This window comes from Dermacentor albipictus, chromosome 4 (genome assembly GCF_038994185.2).
Source record: "Dermacentor albipictus isolate Rhodes 1998 colony chromosome 4, USDA_Dalb.pri_finalv2, whole genome shotgun sequence".
NCBI classification, from domain to species: Eukaryota; Metazoa; Arthropoda; class Arachnida; order Ixodida; family Ixodidae; genus Dermacentor; species Dermacentor albipictus.
In genome coordinates, this window is record NC_091824.1 from 127,784,285 (window position 1) to 127,798,102 (window position 13,818).

Below are 13,818 nucleotides of genomic sequence, written 5' to 3' on the forward strand. Positions count from 1 at the left end.
GACGTAACTACGGTTTGCAAACTAAACATAGGCCAGTAGCGCTGTGTAGGCGTCACCCCAGACTTCTATAACACGTGTCAAAAGCGTTGGTGTGTCGGGACAGCGGGAGACGTCAAAGCGATACATTGCGTACTTACATCGCTGATCTTCACAGGTGTGCTTACGATGTCAACTTCATAATTGAAACTCCTTAGCTCCTCCAAATTGAAGTACGCGATCACACATCGTATAAATAACAATAGCAACGTGACCGACGTGATCATGATAATTAAGGTGAGCTGACGACGAGTATACGTGCAAGGAGATATTACACGTAACCTCAAGCCGTGTCAGCTGTGTAAATAACGAAGTGAGTGAGCGTGAAAATGCGGGCATGCGTGTGCGAGAAGGCGTAGCGGCGTGCCATTGTTGCTCGATGATGCGGAGATTCGACTGAACGAAGGCCATGACTCGGTTTCGGTTTTGCTTTGTGACGAATTGGCTGCGTTGCCGCCACAAGGAGGTTCAGAAAAACTGCTGGAGAGGGGGAGCGCCCGTCAAGTGAAGCCACCGGTTCACCATCTTGCGGAAGGCAAAAACACGCCAGTTGCCGCAGCTTATGTGTATCGGGTCTGATCGGGTCGTCGTGTCTTGCCGTGCGCGGTGTTGTGCGCATCCCAAGATGTGCTAGCGCGCTCGGGTGTTTTTAGGAACGTTGACGTACACGCAGTTGACATGTTAGCTTTATCCTTCTCATTTAAATAAGGTTGCAAATTAGCATTGCCTTACTTTAAAATAAAGAAAAATTTTATATTTCAGGCTAAATGTAAACGGTGCCACTGGAGTTCCGGGACCCTCCATGCCACGAGGATGCTACACTCTTAAAACGGTTGCACCCTTTGGGGTGTATATTTGTCCCACAACAATAATCGTCATCTGCCTTGCTTGCGTTTCCTTTCCAGAAAACTCGGCGCTCGCTAATTTCCTGTCGAGAATGCTGCGTCACACTGATAAGGCGCATGCCGTTCGTGACTGGAAAGTACCGGGCTCGCAACGTTAAAGAAAGGAAACGCGGGCAGCACGGATGACGATTATTGTTGTGGGACAAGATAAGCCCCAAAGGGTGTAAATATTTCTAAGAGTGTAGAAATGTTTACACCCTTTGAGTTGTATATCTGCACACAGCAGTACACTCTTAGAAAAATGTTCACCCTTTGGGGCGTATCCTGTCCCACAACAATAATCGTGCTGCCCGCGTTTCCTTTCTTTTACTCTGCGAGCCCGGTACTATCCAGTCACGAACGGCATGCGCCTTATCAGTGTGACGCAGCATTCTCGACAGGAAAGTAGCGAGCGCCTAGTTTTCAGGAAAGTAAACGCAAGCAACGCAGATGACGATTATTGTTGTGGGACAAATACACACTCCAAAGGGTGCAACCGTTTTAAGAATGTAGAGTGGCAAAATTACACCCTTTAAGCAAAATTACACCCTTTGGGTCGTATACACACACACGTAAAATGGACTTAAGTCGCGCAGTATCTAATATCGCGTTCGGAACAGCGTTTGCGTCCGCTTGCCCCACCGATAGACAATGTGGCTGCGGGCGGTACCGTAATCTTCAGTGCGGCCGGCACGCCGCCGCAGTTGAACTAAGTGGACGCTACTGAAACATTCCGAAACCAGCAGATTATGGAAAGTCAGATTATGGCAACGATCATTTTCCTTCTGTTTCCTCGTGTTTTTTGTTTTTGTTTTTTGTTCTTGCAGACGAGTGGTTGCACGGAGTTGTTAATCTCGGCGATAACGGCTGCTGCGGTCCAGTGGCGACCATCGATGACGTCCGGCGGGCGAAGAAAAGACTCCTGGGCACAGCAGCGCATGCGCCAACAGTTGAGAGGTGCGCTTAAATTTTGCTTTAAGAAGCGGCAGCCGAGAGACCCACCCTTCAATTTGCGTTTCACGCCGCAGCCACCCGTGTCAGCTGAGCCTTTGCATCGTACCGTATATGCTCTGGCAGCGACGGTCGACCACATCACCGACCTCGAAACAGCCATGGGTTCCGGCACTGGCTTCTGCTGTATGGCGTGCTTCGAAGCTTTAAGTCGCGGCTGCACCACTTACGGCCTGGACTTCTGCAATTGCGGTTACAGGACTCTCTTTTGCTCCGGAATTCTCGCACTGCCCATTGGAGCTCCCGGAATACGTATGCGACGCGCGGCGGCCATTGCATCCTTTCTCACGCACGAGCTGTCGCGCCAACGACGCCGTTGCTGTCAAGCCTGAAGCCTTGTTTGTGGCGGTTTTTTTCTTTTGTGCGCGTGTTCCCACGGACCAACTCACCCTGCCATTTAACCGAGGGACAACGAGGCAAATGTCGTCGGCACGCGCTTCAACTACCTTGTGAGGTGAGCCACTGTGTGTGCGTGTGTGCGCGCGCTTGTGTATTGGGGGCGAGGAGTTACGGAGTCGCCATCTGTCGGAAGCGCCTGCCTTGCGTAGTACGAGGGATCACGCGGCGCGCTCCTCATAGGTTTCGCTTACGGCGCTCAATAAAAACACCACGCGGCAGCCCTCCTGGACATTTATGTATAGTGCTCTCGAAACGAAGGAAGTTTTTGACTGTCGATATAATAATCTTGGTCAAACTGAAAGCACAGAATCGTTTACAGACGCTATAGCGTCTCTAAGAAAAGGAGGAGATGGGGTATTGAGGTTACTCCTTTAGGGGAGGAACTGATCTGCTACAACCATTCCTCCCTTTAGAGGGTAACTGTGAGGGGATGAACTGTTACTCCCCATGCCGTTACTCCTCCGAGGACTAAAAGTTGCTCTTTTCCGTTGCCCCTTAAGGGAGTAACGGTCATTATTTCCGATGATCCGCAAAGGTAGAATTAATGAAATTAGGCATTTATACCCTCATAAAAAAATATTACCGAGCTGAGAAAAAGAAAAAAGGAGCCCGAAAGTACGATTCCAACTCACGTCCTCACGCTCCGAAGTCAGCTACTCTAACCACTGCACCACGGCAGATTTTTTTTTTCTTTCATGGCATTTATTATAGTAGCATTCAGCCCTACATTCACCAGTTCTGCATAGTCAGAGAATGGAGAGCACAGTGAAAGTCGCACACAGAAAAGATCGGTTGATGGGGCAGGAAATTGAGACAAGTTAAGCATCGGAACGCAGGTGCGGCAATATAAAAGCGACTTGGCATTTTGTGTATGCTGTGCGGGGAGAGTGTAACGTTGAGTGCACTTGCGACCACAGGCGAGCCTGCCCGAGTATTCTTAGGGTGATTTAAACTGAGGCACTGAGCGATGTTAACGTGTAGCGAGCTCAAACGGGGCATTTAAGACGACAGAGACGGACACTTTCTATGTCGCTCAATGTGTCCCATTTGAGCTACAGATCGCTTCAATTAACTTCGTAATCTCCTTGGAACGGACGGAACTTAGGTACTATTGACCAGCAAAATCTGGCAGTCTATCAACGACTTGCGCGTTTAATGTATTTCACTCACTTATGGTGTGCGCACGAAGGGCATGGCTCTTCACATTTCAGCTTTTAAATTTCAAGCAATTTTCTCACGAAGAGGCAATATGCTGCTTTGCATGTAGTTCAATAGACAGTGCACGAATTTCGAACTATTCACGTTTTATAGATAATACCATTTTTGCCGCATCACGCCAGGACACGGACGAAAGAAGCGGAGCGCATGGGGAATAACTGTTGCCGTTCATCCTCCCGTTGCTCTCTTTCCGGCCAGGGACTAAACACTTACTCTCCGAAATTTGCACACGGCACGCCTATTCATGCAGTTACTCCCTTGAGGGACGAAAGCACCCTTTTTAGGACTAACTGCCCAGTTACTCCAGTTTTCCCCGGGATTCTTCTTTGGGCTATCTCTTTACCGAATACGTACAGTGAACGCCACTGTGCGCGGTCGCCACGACGGAGTCTCCCGAACCGGCTTCTTGTGGGCTGTCTGTATAACCAAATGGGGCATAAGAGTGAAGCCTCAATGCAGTGATCGCACGGGTTCGCAGCGACCGACTGCGCGTCTGCATGCATGTTCGCGCACAATGTTTTGCTTTCGCTGTGAGCGCGTTTTCGCGCCGTGCCGTGAGCTTTAGGCCGCAACATGTGAGCATTTCACAGCACCTTGCAACCATTGTTGCGTGGACGCTATCAGAACTGTTCAAAAATAATTTTGTTATAGAGACTTCGACGCATAGCTACGGTGACTGTGATGTGCCGTCGCGACGATTCAATCTTTTTTGTCTTTTAATTTCTTGGAGATTTCAATATTTCTCAAGTTGCGTCACCCTGTATGTTTACCGGTCTTCTGAGGGTGCGATTTCCCTCTGCTTCTTTTTCGTAATCCAGTGCATTAATTCATAACACAGACATGACCATATGCCATGCCTTTCTTTAATATGCGTCTTACCGCTTCCTTTCCGTTCCAGAGAACTTGCCAGTATCTAGCATCACCAAGTTCATAGACCAAACCGTCCTGACATTAGCCGCGCAGCGGGCGCGGGCGAGCGTCTCAGTGCGCGTTTTCTGCTCACCAAAGATCGCGCAGTCCCGGCGCCATATAGCAGGAATCTTCCTCGCGTGTGTGCTTGCTGCATACGCGAGCTGTAGCCGATGGCTGCCTGCCGGTTCCAAGTTTCGCCAGCCAAGCTTCACGCAGCTCCTTGCCCTGCGGCTACGTATGAATAAGGCTGACAGCGGACTCCGTTGTGTACGTCCGGCACTGCGGCACTGAGCAGTAGCCTACCATGGTGCACGACTCCAAAGGCAGCCACTACCTATTATAGTACTTTCATATGTTGTCAAGCAGATACCGAAGGCGGTATAGCCTCGCCACTTAATCAGAACCGTGGTGCAGGTGCAGAACTTTCGTTCTCAGCTCGCTTCGGCGCTTCTGAAACAGCCGACGCGGCCGCTGTGTCCACGTGATCCCTCATGCCACGTCACACCGATGGTGGCGCCAGGTTTTCCAGTGGTGGATCTCGCCCCCAATACTGTATGTCGCAGCTCAAGTTATCGAAGCTGATCAAAAGAAAAGCGCACAAATTCACAATGTAAGGTACGATAAAACCTACGGTTTTCTACGGTCAGAATTCTGGCAACCGAACACCGCAGCCTTAAGGCTCTTTTGCACCATGCTTTTTTCTGTAACACCTTGGCTAAGGTTAGCTGCGTTGCTCTAACTAAAGCTACTGGACAAACAGCACCTCAAATATATTACAGCGACGCAATCGAACGGGACAAAGTCTTTCGCGGACTGTGCGGAGATTCACCGCGCGACTTCGAAGGCGCGCGGTGAATCTCTGCACAGTCCACGAAAGGCTTTGTCCCGTTCGATTGCGTCGCTGTAATATATTTGAGGTGCTGTTTGTCCAGTAACTTTAGTTAGAGCAACGCATGACGCCGCTCTCGCCGACAGTGATACGTCCGAGCCCGTACATTTACTTAGTTCTGAGACCGCGTTTCGCAGTAACGATGTATAAAGCCCTGCAATGCATGCGTTTTTCTTTTTCGACAGAGATCGCGTTATATTCGTAACATGCATATATACAAGGTGTTTCAGCAAATACTTTCAGCATATTTTTAAAGGTTGCCTGTGGCAGAGAGCTCAATTCTATTTTATGGCCTGGTCTACTTGAAGCGGCGGACACTACTTGAAAAAAAAATTCAAAATCGACTAATAACAATTCACTAATTAAGATCTTAATTATCTTATGGCCCACATTGCAATTATGGCCCATATTTCACTTTCGATGGGGGCGAAATGCGAAAACACCCGTGTGCTTAGATTTAGGTGCACGTTAAAGAACCCCAGGTGGTCAAAATTTCCGGAGTCCTCCACTACGGCGTGCCTCATAATCAGAAAGTGGTTTTGGCACGTAAAACCCCAATTATTATTATTATTATTATTATTATTATTATTATTATTATTATTATTATTATTATTATTATTATTATTGGTGTGTGCTTCAGTGCATGAAACGACGTTTCGTGAACAAGTTACATAGAACGACAATGCATTTCTCGCCAAAGTTCGGTAATTTATATCTCGAAACTGGTGCCGTCCTGAGAATTCGTTCCATGTGGACTCGCCTTGCGAAGTCCACTGCTAGAATTTGTAAATTGCAATATGTGCCATAAGGTAATTAAAATCTTAATTAGTGAATTTTTATTAGTCCTTGTTGCATCAATTTTTTGTGCAAGTATTGTCCGCCGCTTCGAGTAGACCAGCTCATGAACTAGAATTGTGATATCTGCCACAGGCAAGTTAAGGATATTTGCAAGTGTTAGTTGAAGCTGTGTGCGTGTGCGTTCTCGAACCGAAAGTTCTACGCCATCGCGTTGTATGAGTGCTTGCATTATTTACGTGCAAGTAGGCTAGGTTTCCCAACGGCCGTGCTTGCATGACTTGTCTTTATCTTCCCAACCGTAGGTAGAGCTCGTGCAACCAATTGACCGTGGCACTGCCTTGAGGGACAACGCTGCAACTGTCGCCACAGCGTAGCTTCGGCATCTAATCGCCGAGGTGGGAGTGTTTAGCTTGCGAGGGCGGCGCGGCCATTAACTTCCTCATCAGAACTGATTGACAACATTGGCAAATTGTGTGCAGTTAACTGTAGTGCTTAATTAGGCCCGAGCTTCCTTGGACGGCCGCAGCCACATCGGGTCATCGCCGTGACGGAAGCGGAGAGGACGGGGTGGGGCGATTCTAGCTTCAGGCTTAGTTAACACCAGGCAGGCAGCTGACACTGCGCAGGTCACAGCTGGCAGGGGTCCTCTCTCGCTCGTTTGCGACACGGCCATCGGCCCATTCCGGGTGATGTCGCTTTCCGACCACAACTTCGCGTCCACGCGCGCGAGAGGGCGCGAAATGTGGAATCGCGGCAGTCGCGGTGGCATCCGGAATTAGTGTCAGGCTAACCAGTGGCGTATATTGCTTTCAGTTCATCTAGCTACGCTGAAGCACGGACGTTGCCTTCTGTTCGCAGCGCGGCGCGTAGAGGCCAAAGTACGTGGCCGCTTTTCTTTTCCTTTTGTGCCACGCCGTGTTTTTTGTTGCTCGACACGCGGACCATGTTTGACGAGTTCATCTCTCCCGGCTGGTACGATGACGCTTGTCATGGTGAGTACCTACTATCTGGTTATATTCCGAATTTGAAAAGCTGCCCGGTTTTTTTAGCTTCAGGTACGCACCCTAGGCCTCCGCTTCCAGCGCACTCCAGCAACGTCCCTGCGCCCAGCAGTGTCCCGGACCGTTGACGTTCAGTGCTTGTCGTGCCGTGGCTGACCGCCCGTGCACTTCTCCTCCAGCAACACAACTACTCGTTTCCTGGCAAATGAAGAACCCTGCACGACCCACCCTGCAGTACGTCTACTGCACGTATACGCAAATCAGAATTCTTCCGACCCGTGCTGTGGCGGTGGGCTCACGGCTAATTAGCATGATTTTTTTTTTGTCGTTTCAGTCTGCGACCTTTGTCTTGACATCCGCCGCCCCTCAAGATTTGCTCCGCCTGCGTAGTAGGCCATGACGTCCAGTGCTCACCGTAGTGTGGCAAGCCTTGCTCACGAGACAGTTCGTCACGTTGCTACACCCGCTGGCGTTGAGTTGCAGGAAAAGTCCCTCTCTGCCTGCTCCGTGCTGCCTCGATGACGCTGCACAACTACGGATTCGTGACGCGAACATCGATCACGACATCCCTGTGCGAGTTCTTTCCGCCCGGTAGCTGTATCACGGCCGTTCGACACAGTCTCGTATTGAGGGTCCCTGACTGTTTGACGAGCGGACCGAAACAATTACAGGTAACATGCTGGCTCGTCTGTGGTACACTGCTCAGTCAGTCTGGAGGTTGGTGCGCGTTAATTCACATCCTGTGCTCTCGTAATGGTACGCTGATGCTGGGTCGTATTGTAAAGTTGCGCGCGCGTATGAGCATGGGTGTGTGTGTGCGCGTCTGTTGTGCCCTGTATGATGTCTATTTATTTACGCGCGTGCGACTTCGATCACTTCATATGGTTGTTGTCATATTTTTAGCTGGGTGCGTCCTCACTTCTTCCATGGAATTCTTGGTGAATGGCCTCGTCTCATCTGTGAATTCTTCAGAATGCTCTTTGATGGTTCCGCAGTGATGGTCGCCAATCTTTTCCAAAATCCTTCCAAGTTTGGCTCTGGGCGTTCCCTTTAATTGAGGCGTCCAGTGGTCTATTTGTCGGTGGCCCTTGCCTCGTCAGCTTTTATAATCCAAGGGGTGTCTGTTGGCATATCTTCCTTGTATTCATCTTTATTCATCATGGCTAATGCGAAGCATCAGCGTACCGTTAACAAAAGGCATATGGCATGAATTAAAGGCAACAAAAGATTTCCATTAGCTTGTGAGCATCATGCTTATCAGCTTATCCTTTGAAATATAGTGGTGGCATGGCGCCAAGATTATTTGTAAAAACCTGTCTACAGTCATTATTCATGTTAGCGGTAAAGCTGCGTACCACTACACAGCCAAGCAAAGCAGATGCTGAACCTCCCTTCAGCAAGACTGGACATTGATCGGCAGCCAATATACCGCACGTGCCTGCGATGTTACGTCTTGATCGCTGTTACTTTTGTCCTTCACTGTTCACTGCCCTGTGTATATTTAGTTGCTTGCATCCACTTGTACTTTTCTATAACATCTACTTGCTGTACAATGTTGACTGCAACTTAATAAAATGACGGTGTTCTTTTTCTTTGGGACTATTTCCCCTGTGTGGATAACATTGTACAGTTGTAAACATTTTTTTTTGTAGTGCATATTCTTGTCAACTAGGCGTGCACTGGAGTTATGTGCGAACAGACATAAAATTTTGCACATAGTTCCAAAGTCGATAATGCAGCTTCTGAAATGTCTTGCATTTGAAATGCCTCCAAGGATTTTCAGCTCACTTGCAGCATGCTGATAGCTTTCGATGCTGTGGTGTGAGACCGTATCCGATAATCACCCACGGTCCTGTTCAGCGAAGGTTAGGCCTGGCGCCGTCGAGTTAGCGCACCAGGTACCGGCGGACCTGCACGGTGTCATATACGTCTGAAGACACCCGAAAATTGTTGATATCCTCGCCTTTCTCGACTACACCCGAAGGGGGGGGGGGGGGGAGTGACAGAAGAGCTATCGGCCCCGGGTGCCAGACGACCTAGCTACGCCACTGCACCTATGCCAGGATGACCGCGATACCTACGCGGCGAGCCTTCGGTTACGGCAGACGTTGCCGCGGTCGCTCCGCTGTTGAAACAAAATTCGATTTTTTTCGGAATGCTGCCATGCACATAGCCTAGTACGCGTGAAAGCGCGGGGCTGAACCAGGACGAGAAAGGACTGTCGCATTAAGGAATGATCGGGAAAGGAACTGTGCCGCCTTTTCTTTGAAGGAGCTTGAGCTCAGAAAGCAAATTGTTGGCTAACACCGAGACGCAGGTGAGCCTCATACAAATCAACACAAACTCTCTAAAGCAACGTCAATGAAGGTCGCAGCACCTGCTGTACGACAGATATACAATGGGCAGAGCGCCCACGCATCAAGAACAGATGCATTCGGCGCGCTCCAGCTTAGGAGGTGGTGCGCGGGAGCTCGCTCTTGGTATGACTTCCGACAACATGACATGTTTTCACCCTCCTCGCACTTTCATCCTTTCAAGGCACAATTGGCACGTTGCACGCGATGTTTGATTTTGCATTCACGCTCTTCTTTCGCGCGTAACAAGAAAATAAGTGCATTATTTCTGCTTGTCAGACGCATTGGTACGTGAACAAATTGTCGTTCATTGGTTGGCCACATAGTTCGTCGCCCACATAATTCTGAATGCGTCAAACGATAAGGCTCTCCGTCATCCTGCGATGTGCTATGATCGGTGATCTTCACTAGGTAGGGCATTTTTTATTTACCTACACTTGTTGCGGGCTCGTGCAGACGAATGTAGAGTCGGGGAGGGGCGTGACATCGTGCGCTGCATTTGGTTGACTTGACAGTAACCAATCAGAGCAGTGTGCGCGTTGTCTTCTGCACCAACTGGCGAAAAGGGCCTGACGTCGCACTTCGCCTGACTTCGCGCCCACTGGCTGCGCATGCGCCCTTGCGTGAGCACTAAAAGCCAGTTTATAGTTTTTCAGCAACAAATCTAGACAAACTGCAACTAAATAGATCGCGAATGCGCAGCGCACGAAGAAAACTTCTCTAAGTTCTCTATGCACATAATACAGTGCGGAGTCTGAAACAACGTGCACTATCCCAGAGTAAGATAACTTTATCAGCGATCAGCTCACCCTCCCCTATGAGATGCAGTCATGCCCGCACTTCGTTGCCCTCCCTGCAGAGAACCTTCACTATCAGCGCCATATCAGCGCACACAGAGGCAGACAAAATGGCACCACGTGTTTGCAACCCCAGCGTGTTTGTCTGTCGTTTGGCACTCATCAAGACTACGCTGTCGAAAGAGTATTTTCATGCTACACTTCGGCTATAAAAATGGCTTCGTGTAGGTGGGCGAAACTAGACTTTCACTACACCCCCCTCTCTGCCCCCCAGAAAAGGCAACTTCCTAGACTATGCAGACAGCACAAACATCCCGTAGGTGTCCCGGAAAGGTCTGAACGTCCTAGCTTTTTTTTCGGACGTACTGAGGACGTCCACAGCACCATGATCACGATAATATTTAAACTCTACATCCACTTATGGACCTATTGTGGACCTGATCCGAACAAAATTCTCAGGTGGTTGCTTCTAGGTGTTTTTAATTGGGAGCTTCGTGCTTGCTCAAACGAAATTGAATATATAGCCAAAAACAGGATGCAAATGGCACGCTGAAAAAAAGAACTTTTGTAATAATAATAATAATAATAATAATAATAATAATAATAATAATAATAATAATAATAATAATAATAATAATAATTCTTATTCGCACGTCACACCGATGGCTCTCTTGAAGTAACAAAAAACCAATATCTAAAGCTATGCCATTGCACGTGTATAGGTGGTGCTGTGCCTGAGGTAGTGCGTTTGATACCTAATTGCTTTTTGATGGTGGCAATAAACAAAAGCGCCAAATTTCTTGCATATTAGAGTCCATGAAAGCGCACAAAAAGCAAAACGGAGCAGCATTTACAATATAGGTCCGCTTATCAAAGCTGCGTGATGCATATGTTACCCCAATTCGTAAATAATTAATTGTCCTCTCATCACAGTGTCAAGCAGTACTGCCTTGGAACACATCCTGACATCATATTAAAATGGTCCTCCAATTATATATCTGGCATGTTACTCGGCACGGGCAAATGGATCTGATCCAAAGCTTTTTAGGATTAGCGCAGGACATTCTTAGATGTACGAATATCCTGATGCTAACATCCCGGAAACTTACTGATGATGCCTTTGCGCTGTCGGGGTAGCTACAGTCGTGTAGGCCGTGTAGGTAAAACAATAAATGACACTCACTGCCAATGAGGGGGCTCGTCATAATAGTACAAACACTATTATGGCGGCTTCCATAACATGGTATGTGCGCAGAGTTTCGATGTCAGTGGTTGGGGGGGAGGCCCGCTTCAGTAATAACGTAACAACGCGCCATTGATTGGTCTGCGGCCGCTAAAGCGGTATCTATACCTAAATCCCCCAACCCACTCTCCCTGCAGCTACGCAACGCGTCCCTCCCCTGGAATGAGTCCTCCGTCCCTCCGTCTCAGACGTGGTGGTGAGGACAAGAGAACAAGCACGGCAGGAGTCAAACGAGGAAAATAATAATGCAGCAACGTTAAAAAAAAGTGCATTGTCACGATGCTATTCGAACCCAGCACATCACAATTACGAAACCAACGCTTCTCCGCGGCGCCTTGAAACCAGACTGAACGCTCGTAGGTTCGTCATTACTCATGTTCTGCATGGGCTGCTGTTCCCCGTCAATATAGTTTTATGGCTATAGTGAACGGCTCCTTCATTTAGTCAGTTCCAAAATGCTATTGCTATAGTGAAAGGCCCCCTTCAGTTCACCCAATATAGCCCTAGTGTGTGGTGACGTCACGACACAGTACTCTAGTCTCCTAGAAACGAAACCGACGATGACGATAATTTATTGGCATCCCCTTTGGAACGGGGCGGTGACAGTCACCTAGCCTGCTTGAGTTAATAATGTATGCTACGCATTCTTTTCATGCTATTATTTTTGCATATATCACCTGAATCATTTTTTATGCGAAGCATATTACGAGAGCTCAACCCAGCTCCTCAGGCGCGGTGGTGTCGCCTTCAATACCACGTGACACCGTGACGTCACGACAGAGGAGAAACGGGGCTCCAACTCGCGCCGTCGCTCGCGGCGTCGCGGCGGCGCTTGCCTCTAGAGGCTAGACACTCACGAGGTGAGATGCCTCCTGGAGACAGAGCTGCTTGTTGGAAAGAGAAGCGAAGGTTGCGGCGTGCTACAGAGACTGGTTTTCTAGGTGGCTTTGGCTCAACTCTTGCAAGATGGGCTGGGTGGGAATCGAACCAGGGTCTCCGGAGTGTGAGACGGAGACGCTACCACTGAGCCAGTGGCGTAGCCAGAAATTTTGTTCGGGGGGGGCTACGCCACTGGCCCAACATATATATATATATATATATATATATATATATATATATATATATATATATATAGCTGCACGTTGCAGCTCCGCCTCCTCCTTAAGAGGAAGCTTTAGCTCGGGCGCTCCTATCTAAACACATATAAAAGAAGAATTCGTTTTTCTCGGCAACCACTGCACCAAATTTGATGAGGTTTGTTGCATTTGAAAGAAAAACTTTAAATATAGTAATTACTGGTTTCGAATTTTTCATTTAGGTGGTCAATTATTTATTAAATATTGGCCAAAATTGAAAATTTTCAGAAAACGGAACTATCAAGCTTAAAACTCAGTGACTCAACAATGAAAAACTATATCACAATTCTGTGAATTGCATCTAATAGTACATCTACAGTGGACAAAATAGATATGTTACACATGAATCTCAAAAAAATTTAGTATTGTGGAAATACGTCTTTTGCAGAACCCTTGTACACAACGTAACCAATTCACGTAAGATACAAATTGACACAGCAAACTTGTCCGCCTTGACTGTTATAATAAATGCCATTTACAGAACCAAAATATCTGTTCTTCATGTATAGCTAATAATTTGTAAACGTCGTGCTTCTATTTTTTCAAACTTCCGAATTTTTCAAACTGTTTTAAACATAATTCAGGCCCTAAATCGAAGTTCTATTTCCAACAGACACTAGGATATAGCTTTCTCTCTCAAATGCAACCAGTTTCAATAAAAGCGATTAGCAGGATTATTTCAGAAAAGCGTTTCTGCGTTTTACAAGTACTTGAATAGGCCGCGTCGGATTGGGCCCGAGCTAAAGCTTCCTCTTAAACAATTTATCGAGGGATCAAATACATGAAGAATAACTGCATTGTCATTGCCAAAGATGCTGCAAACGAATTCTTGAAAGCTACGCACTGTAAATACAAGTAAAATAAGTATTTTTTCATAAAATATTATGCTCGTATGTGCCAAAAATTGTGCCCAACATAACTGACGTCAATGCTTCCATGTTTTTTGTCTATTTATGAAGTAAATAAAATATCACACGAACTTTAGAACTATATCAGTTCGAAACCAGGAAAGCAGTGCATGCCGCTGATATGAAAAATTAAAAGGCAATGAACTGAACAAGTTGAGGACAAATATGTTAATGAAACTTTGTCATTCAAGAACCGTGCTTACATTTTGTATATATGCAAGGGCCAGTGAAA

The 13,818-nt window shown here is 47.5% G+C and overlaps 1 protein-coding gene and 1 long non-coding RNA gene across 3 annotated transcripts in view; one reads left to right on the top strand and one right to left on the bottom strand.

Annotated features, from left to right (window-relative positions):
* Nucleotides 1–395, bottom strand: part of LOC135899522 (protein OS-9-like) — a 30,473-nt gene extending 30,078 nt beyond the window's left edge. Inside the window, exon 1 of the mRNA XM_065428800.2 lies at nt 138–395. Within this exon, the coding sequence (XP_065284872.1) occupies nt 138–263 (126 nt within the window). The 5' untranslated portion in view covers nt 264–395. The remainder of the gene's footprint in view (nt 1–137) is intronic.
* Nucleotides 396–1,914: 1,519 nt separating this feature from the next.
* LOC135899521 (uncharacterized) lies at nt 1,915–8,740 on the top strand. Of its 2 annotated transcripts, XR_010563637.1 has the most exons (5): nt 1,915–2,385; nt 6,450–6,542; nt 6,961–7,139; nt 7,197–7,382; nt 7,483–8,740. It is a non-coding gene; the product is annotated as an uncharacterized lncRNA (long non-coding RNA). The 2 variants fall into 2 exon arrangements; XR_010563638.1 differs by lacking the exon at nt 6,450–6,542.
* Nucleotides 8,741–13,818: the final 5,078 nt, after the last annotated feature.